This window comes from Leptosomus discolor, chromosome 26, assembly GCF_034619465.1.
Source record: "Leptosomus discolor isolate bLepDis1 chromosome 26, bLepDis1.hap2, whole genome shotgun sequence".
Lineage (NCBI taxonomy): Eukaryota > Metazoa > Chordata > Aves > Leptosomiformes > Leptosomidae > Leptosomus > Leptosomus discolor.
Window position 1 is genome coordinate 617,329 of NC_141416.1, and position 8,883 is coordinate 626,211.

Sequence of the window (8,883 nt, forward strand, 5' to 3'; positions counted from 1 at the left end):
ATGTCGTGCTACCTACAGCAATGCCTCCCTCCGATCTACCAGGACCCCATCCCCATCAAGTACCCGCCAATGTACGCTGCAAGACACCCGCCAGTGCCTACCTGGCACTCGACACTGTGCACCCCACAGTATGTGACCCCCTGTGTCCCCCGGCAGCGGATCATGTCCTCCAGCTTCTCCCAACAGCAGTGTGTGACCCAGTGCATGCCGCGGCAGCAGTATGCAACCAAGTCTGTGCCGCTGCAGCAGCGTGTGACCCAGCACATCCTACAGCAGCCATGTGTAACTCGGTGTGTGACAATGTGTGTGCCGCAGCAGCAGTGTGCAACCAAGGGCGCGTCGCAGCAGCCTTGTGTGACCAAGTGTGTGCCGCAGCAGCAGTGTGCCACCAAGTGCGTGACCTCCTGCGCCCCCCAGCAGCAGTGTGTGACTGAGGGCGTCCCACAGCAGCAGTGCCCGACCAGGTGTGTGACCACGTGTGTGCCACAGCAGCCGTACCCGACCAAGGGCATCCCACAGCAGCAGTGTGCGACCAAGTGCATCCCGCAGCGGTGTGTGACCACGTACACCCCGCAGCAGCAGCAGTGTGCGACCAGATGTGTCACCACGTGTGTCCCCCAGCAGCGTGCGACCAAGTACGTCTCACACCGGTTTGTGAACGCTTGTGCCCCGCAGCAGTGTGCCACCACATGCGTCCCACAGCAATCTGCAACCAGGTGTGTGACCAAGTGTGTCCCGCAGCAGTGTGAGACATCTTCTGTCCCCCAGCAGCAGTGTGTGACCAAGTGTGTCCCACAGCAGCAATGTGTGACCAAGTGTGTCCCACCGCAGCAGTGTGCCACCAAGTGTGTCCCGCAGCAGCAGTGTGTGACCAAGTGTGTCCCGCAGCAGCAGTGTGCCACCAAGTGTGTCCCACAGCAGCAGTGTGTGACCAAGGGTGTCCCACAGCAGCAATGTGTGACCAAGTGTGTCCCGCAGCAGCAGTGTGCCACCAAGTGTGTCCCGCAGCAGCAGTGTGTGACCAAGTGTGTCCCGCAGCAGCAGTGTGCCACCAAGTGTGTCCCGCAGCAGCAGTGTGTGACCAAGTGTGTCCCACAGCAGCAGTGTGCCACCAAGTGTGTCCCGCAGCAGCAGTGTGTCACCAAGTGTGTCCCACCGCAGCAGTGTGCCACCAAGTGTGTCCCGCAGCAGCAGTGTGTGACCAAGTGTGTCCCACAGCAGCAGTGTGTCACCAAGTGTGTCCCACAGCAGCAGTGTGTGACCAAGTGTGTCCCGCAGCAGCAGTGTGTCACCAAGTGTGTCCCACAGCAGCAGTGTGTCACCAAGTGTGTCCCACAGCAATGTCTGTCAGGTGGAGTAAAAATTTCAAGTCACTCTAAAAAGTACTGCTCTGCCTCCAAATGGCCCTGGTAAAAAGGAGCCGAGGAAAGGAAGGTCCACGGAAAAAGAGCGAGGTACAGCTTTGGGGCAGGGGTTATTTATCTCCTTGTACCACCTTCCAAGTAGTTCCTATCGCTTAAGTCTGTTTTATCTCTGTGTTCCGGTACTTCCCCTGTAGTTCAGCTCTATTTTGGGCCAGGGCACGAAACTGTTTCCATAGCTGCACTCCAGGTGCCTGTGGCTTCTGCCTTAACCTGCTACAAGGCATAGTTTAGTGGGATGATATTAATTCTCACCTAGTTGAAATGAATAGTGATTCAAAAAAAAAAATTAAAAAAAAAAAAAAAGAAAAAAAGAAATAGAAACGTCTAAGGAATCCAGATCTCAACAGCATCGAGAGGACTGGCAGTGTGGCCGGCGGATGGCTGGCCCATGCCCGGCTCCCGGTTTAGTCCTGGTCTTGGGAGACAGTGTTCAGGTTAACTTGGATTCCACAAGTGCTCCAAAACAGCTGTTTTCACTCACAGTTTGGAAGCCAAATGTAAATTTGCTAAGCAAACGGTATATGAATCTCACCACAATGGCCTTCATTTCGGAAGGTGGCCAGAAATCCCCGCTGCTTTAAAACACTGACTCTGCGCTGACTTCAGTGGAGTCCCTAAACAAGACAGGATTTCTGGTTTGGTGAAGTTGGTCCTTAACTGAAATTTTGTACATGCAAGTTTTTATTTACTTGGTTGCTTTAATTAATATCGAAAACACAACTTGAAACAAATGAAAGTCTTTGAAGTAACACTGAAATTTGTAGCACGACTATTTTACAAATGTTTTGAGCTATAAAAGCAATTAACTATGTTCTTTATGCTGCCTGAAGATGTGTACTCTGCACTGTACTGAAAATAAACTCTCTCTCTCTCTCTCTCTCTCTCTCTCTCTCTGTATACTTCTACTACAAACACACACACACACACAAACACATATATATATATATATGTACTCAAATAAATATAGTTGTCTGACCTCAGATTAAATATCTTGGGTTTTTGCCCTCTGGTGGTTCTTCTTTATTAAATACAGTGAACTCCTGTCTGAAAAATACAAAAATCCTGTAATATGCCCTATCATTAAGAAAATGAGTAGTAGCTCACGCTAAGTAGATCATGCGTATGTGGAGGGCAAAAACAAGTGTTGCAAGGTGAAGAGGAGGGTGTGACCCGGGCCGGGACGCTGCCCCGCATCCTGCCCTGCTCCGCCCTTGCTCCATGACCTTGGGGTGCCACCGCGGGCTGCCCTGTGAAGGCATGGAGGTGTCCAAGATTTGAGCACCTGGCAGCGTTGAGGTGGCACTCGGCTGCTTCCCCAGGGCGCTCGGTGGGTCGTGGGGGAGCAGATCCCTTTCACATCTTCTCCCGAATGTCCAGTGATGCTGCTTTGGCCTGAAGAGCCAGCGTGCGACAGCAGCAGTGACCGTGGCCCTCCTTCCAGCTTGCAGATGCTCTCACAACCCAACATTTTGTGTCCCCTTTAAAACCAAGACATGAGCAACGATGCGGCCTTCTGGGGAGCTATCACATTGTTGTGGCTTTCCCATAGGAGCCAGAGCCCAGGGGATCGCTAGGGAAATCCTCCTGGGTGGTGGGTGGCCAGGTGGCGTGGGACTCATCTTGCAGAGGCAGAGTGGCTACCGGAGCACGGGGGAGGCAGTTGAGACGGAGTCTGGTTCTGACCCTGGCTCTGACTCATGCTGCACCGCCAAGTGACCGCAGTGCAATGTGCCTCAGTTTCCCTTGCACTTAATTGGGAATAATAATAACCCCCACAACAATGTCCCATGTGGCACTGTGCGTCCCTCTGCAATGAAAGGACTTTACAGATGCTAATTAAGAACATTTGGATGACAGAGCACTATGTTATCATCGGGTTAATATTTTGCGACCTGCACTGGAAACACTAAACTGAGTATTAGCATTACTTGAAGGCTACTTGATCTGGAGCTTGCTCAGGAACTGGATTTATGTAGCTTATAAAAATTGTATTAATCTGTTTACCTGCTCTCTGACGTCAGCTGGCTTCCTGAAATCTTGGGTCAGATCACTTAACATTAAAAAGGGCGTTGTAGTTCAGGGGAGTAAAACACAATGAAAGTTAGAGAAATCCAGGTTGGATTCAGTGCTTTTATCTTCAGTTGCAGAAAAGAAGATAAACCTAGAGAACGCATTCTGCCTTTCAGTTTTTGTAGCTCTCAAAATGTTGGCATCAACTGGGAAAACATGCACTTTGTCTGGGTTTTTTAATATGATACCAAGGGAGACTTTTTTTGTCGGAAAATCAGAAATGCAAATAGCAAACCTACCCCCAGGCTTCTGGATTTTCTGGTGAAAATAGAAACAGAAAATTTACTCTGTGGTTCATAAGCCAGAGATCAATATTCTGCTTTCAAATCATAGAGTCATTTAGGTTAGAAAAGACCCTTAAGATTGTTGAGTCCAACAATAAATGTAACACTGACAAGTCCACCAATAAACCATGTCCCTAAGCACCACGTCCACATGTCTTTGAAATATCTCCAGGGATGGCAACCCAGCAGCATCCCTGGTGCTTCATATCAGTGAGAAATTTTCCACCTACTACATTAAAAGTTAACTTATTTCACCTCTTTTTATTTCAATGTGTGGGACCTCACCTGAATTCCCAGCATGCTGGAACCTCATTCATAGGTGTCAGATTCACATCAAAGGAAAAAAAAATGCCAGGGCCTTTGCTCAGGCAGATATGACTATGTGAATATGCATTCCCTGTCGGCACTCATGCTCATGCCACTGTCAATTTTGCCTTGGGTTTATTCGTGGCATAAACAGGGAACAAAGAGGCGGATGACTGGTGCAGAGACTGTGCAGCAGAGCAGGAAACGTGATGTGTGTTTTCAGGACAGAAGCCTGGTTTGATTCAGCCACCTTTCCTCAGGCCGCCTCAGCGCTCCTGCTCGTCCCTTCTCCCTTTTGTTGTGCCGGAAAAGCGTCACCTCTTTCAGCAGGTTATTCTCTTCATGGCAAGTCATTTTTAGTAGCTATCTTGCCCTTAGCCCAAGGCTTTCTCAGTCCCACTCATCCGTCTCTTCCCTGGGTTCCCTGTGTGAGTGAAGGAAGTCTGCATGCCACAGTAATTATGGGCTGCAAAAAGTCACCCGTCCTTCCTGGACGGTGTTTTCAAAGGCACAAAAAGGACTTATACATGCAGCTCCCATGGAAATGAGGAGTCCCTTGAGCAGTCCCTTTGGTGGTCTCAACTACAATCTTTTTCTGGGTGGAAAGCTGTGTTTTAGCTGGCCTGGGTTCGCAATGGGAAGGCTGGGATGCTTTGACAGAGCGCAAGGGGATTCGTAGCGTGAGGGCCATGAGCAGCCCCAGCACAGGGCTTCCTTGGCCTGCCAGGGGCTTCGCTGGTTGAGCATGTTGGATCAGGAGGTTCTCCCCCACAGAGCTCGCAGGTAAGCCAGAGGTCCCGGCACTGCCGGGTGGTGATGGCAGCCCCGCAGAGCAAGGACAGACATTCTCGCCGGCACAAAGCTGCACGTGGCTCGGCCAGGACTGGCAGGGCAATTAGAGCATCACCTAGCCAAACCACCTCACTCCCCTAGGGCACTTATTCACTGTATAAAAGCCCTGCCATCGCGGGGCTCTCCTAGGCACTTCTCTCCGGTTGTTCTCACTGATGAAGTGGGTAAGTCTGGCTTTTAATGGAGCTCCTGAAATGCTGTTTTATTCCTGGGTGGCCCGAGCAGGCAGAGGTCCTGCCTGTTTTCTCGCGGAGAAGCATCCTCTGGGGGATGCTGCCTTCAGCACCATCATGCGCGGCTATAACAGCTGGAGCATCTCCTCTGTGCTAAACTGAAGAATATTGGGAAAGCACTGCCAGATGGACTGTGAAGTCTGGAGTGGGATTTGTGGGCTTTTCTGTGCTTTCTGTTAGTTCTAGTCCAAAGGAGGCTATTGACTACATAAAGGGCTCGCTGCTGGCAGGAGTCAGATATGAACTTACACGTGAAAAAGCAACTCCTCTAAAGGAAGTGGCGTGGAGAACTTTGCTGCTGTTTTATGGAACTTAAAAAAAGAAACTTTTCAGATAATAGTAAGAAGCTGAGCAACTTCAAAGCCAATGTGAAAGTCAGCAGAGAGACTCTGTAGATAATTCTGAACATGTTAAAATTTTGATCTAGGCTGACAATGATGACAATGACTGAGATGCAAACAACTCCCTGGAAGCAAATAATCCCCCCTACTTTAGAAGCTTTTTATCCTGATGAGCATCACCCGATACTTTAGCATTGTACATGTAGTAGTAGCTGTTTCTATCATTGTTTTTCAAGAGGATGTTTTTATTAATTGATTAGTATTATAATCATAATGATAATAGGTCTTCCTAATGATAGTAACACACAGCGCTGTTATTGCTAGTAGTCACCCGGTGGTAGGCTTTTGGAAGATACAAAGCCTTACTGCAATGACAGACTGAACCAGGGGTGTTCAGAAAATGCAGTTTCTTTACAGTCATTTAATTATATACCTTAATCTCCAAATAATGTTGGAATGAAAAAACCATTTTCAATCAGAGTACTTTTCACATGTCAGTGGTTCCAGTACCTGTTGTGCTTTAATCCTGTTAAAAACTCAGAAAACTCCCTGAAACTGGTGTTTTCCAGAGCAGGGAATGAAGTGGGATGGTTTCTCCTAGAACTCCCAGGGCCAAGGCAAAACAAGGCATTTCATGGTGGTTTCAGGAGGAAAGTGTGGACCTCCAGATGGCGTCACTGGGTCCCTTCCCCAGGGATGCAGTCTCGGGGTCCCCTCTGGGCTGCTTGTACAGGGGTTGCCAGGATGAGGTTTCACCTCCAGAGCTGCTATGCCAGGCATTTTGACAGTGGATGTCTGGGTTACCATAACAAAACCAGGACACTATGGCTTGGTATGACTGTAGTGCAGAACTGGAGGCTGCTTTAAATGGGTGTAATTCTCTCAACTCTGTGAAAATAGACCAGTTAACACCAGCTGAGATATCACGTCGATAACTTCTCCTTTCCTGCTATGGTTTCACCAAATACTTGGAAACAATCCTGTTGTATTTCCTCTTTTCTTTTGTTAAAGATGCTTACAAAATAGTATGAAAGTGGGACCGGAAGGCTTGCAGGGGCAGTGAAGCTGATGCTACGATAGCAAGCTCAGAGCCTGTAATTGCATGCTGCCAGCCCAGCAGACCTCTGTGGGACTGTGAACTGGCAGGCGGGCAGGCAGGCAGGTCATACGTGCTGAGCTCCATGCTGCCACAAACCCGTCCTTACCCTCAGCTAGCTAATTTAACCTCAGCTTGGGTTTGCCTGCACGAACCGCAGCCACGCCTGAGCATTACAGCACGGCCACACCTGTAATTTTGGCTTGCCTTTCATTTCTGGTGCTTGGGAGTTGCAGGACAAACTTGAAAGGACATCCCAGTGGAGACCAGGAGGTCTCCGTGAAGTAAGACAGGGGATCACAATGTCAATTCTCCTTGGCGAAATTCTTTGAGACACTTATCTGGTCTTTGAAGGGTGGCATAAAAATTCCCCAGTTTGCCTGGCTCAGATCCCTGATTGTCTCTGGGCTCTTAAGAGAAGGGTGTGGGGGCACAAGCTGAGAACAGGCCTTCCTTTCCTCACCTGGGTAATCACAGACTGGTCTTGAGTCACCGAGAGCCTCTGACCTTCAGGAGCACGAGGGCATGAGCTTGCTGGGTTGAGACGCCTTCGGGGAAACTCCAAGCCCCACATCACAAAACACAGCCAATGCCTATGTGAACTGTCTGTCTTTTTCCTGCTTTTCAGGCATAAGCACCTTGCATGACCATGCACTATTATGGGGAGCGGTATAAACACCTGTACCTGCCGGGATCGGGCTGTGTCACCGAAAGCATCCAGCAGTGCACGCCCCAGTCCGATGCGTGCAGTACCACATGCCACCCAGTGAGCGTGATCAAGAGCCCGATGCCAAGATGGCGAAGCTACGCGCAACCTTTCACTTACGTGTGCCCACAGCCAAGTGTGACCCAGACATCTCTGCTGCCTTGTCAGCCCTACGTACAGAAGTGTGTTGTGCTCTACCCTGAGCCTTGCGAGACCACTCGCCTTCTGCCCTGCAGGAAGCCCAGCCTGAAGCTGAACACGATGCAGAGTTTCCAGCCCTGCGAGACCAGATGCCCTGACAAAGCGCGTATGGCCAAGAGCCTCCCACCATGCGCACCCCGGTGCCCAGAGCCAGCCAAACTCAAGTTCCCACCATGTGGGATCAAGTACTCGTCCTCGTGCAAGGACGAATGCAGGCCACAGAAGATATCCAAATGCTCGGCTCAGCGCTGCGGCGCAGAGCTCCGGTCCCCGCAGGGGATGACCAGCGGCTATTCCCAGCCGCTGCGGGGAGTCACCGAGTGCCCCCCGCAGCAGTGCACAACGCAATCTTTCCTGCATGAGTATGTGAGCGGGTTCCCCCAGCAGAAGTGCATGAAGGGCTACCCGACGCAGGAGTGCATCACCACCTACTCCTCGCAGCAGTGTGCGAGCAGGTGCCTGCCGCAGCCGCACGTGCCCAAGTGCCCCCCCGGGCAGGCAATAAAGGAGTGCTCCTCCCAGCAGCACGCAGCCAAATGCTCGCTGCAGCAGGAGGGAGCCAAGCACAAGAGCTCGTCGACACAACACCTAAGCAAGTCCAAGTGCCTCTACCCACGGGCCACCCAGCACTCGACACAGCATCACGCAGGGGGAGTGAAACGTTCAAGCCACTCCAAGAAGAGCCGCTGTGCTTCAAAATGTCTGTGGTAAAGGAGATAAAGAAGTAGTGAAAACAACAAGCTATGTAGCTGAGGTCTGAGGTTATTTTTCTCCCCCTGCTCCTAACCCCCAGAGAAGCTTTGGCCTTATTTTAGCCCTTATTGTATCCATGTTAGACTCATAGAGTGCCTTGCCTTTCTTTTTTGACAGCACCGCAGTTATTCTGGCAACAGAAAAGATGTTAGTGAGAAGTTAAGTAACTCTCAGCAGATGCTCAGGCTTTAACATCAAACCCATAAAACTCTGCTACAGTGTTCACACCCTGGGAGTATTTTACTCTTACTGGATCAATTATATTCACCGGTTGTACCAGTCATATTAAATTCAGGATGCAGCTGGAGTCCTGCTCTCTGTCTGATTTATTTTCCATTTTTAAAAACAGTTTCTAATACCTACTACTGGAAAAAACTATTCCCTATTGTTACACCACTCCTTTGTGTAAAATAACGGCAGTAATCACTCTTTTAGGACTAGATTTACCATCTGTAGGAACAGATCTTGGTGTTGAAAAGTTACCCAGAGATGTAGTAAAAGCAGCAGCGCAGGGTGGTATTTGGAGGAAGGTTTGACTAAAATTTGACTCCCTCAGACAGGAATTTGTTGTCTATCCAGGCTCAGCTCAGACACACCAGTGTCAGAGGGCAGCACAC

The 8,883-nt window shown here is 49.8% G+C and overlaps 2 protein-coding genes across 2 annotated transcripts; both read left to right on the forward strand.

Annotated features, from left to right (window-relative positions):
• On the forward strand, positions 1-1,413 carry LOC104349664 (uncharacterized). The gene has a single exon (XM_009955274.2). It carries the CDS (start codon positions 1-3, stop codon positions 1,411-1,413), a length of 1,413 nt encoding a protein of 470 aa, XP_009953576.2.
• Positions 1,414-7,249: 5,836 nt separating this feature from the next.
• Positions 7,250-8,224, forward strand: LOC104349656 (uncharacterized). The gene has a single exon (XM_009955267.2). The coding sequence runs from the start codon at positions 7,250-7,252 to the stop codon at positions 8,222-8,224; it is 975 nt and encodes a 324-aa protein (XP_009953569.2).
• The last annotated feature ends 659 nt before the right edge of the window (positions 8,225-8,883 follow it).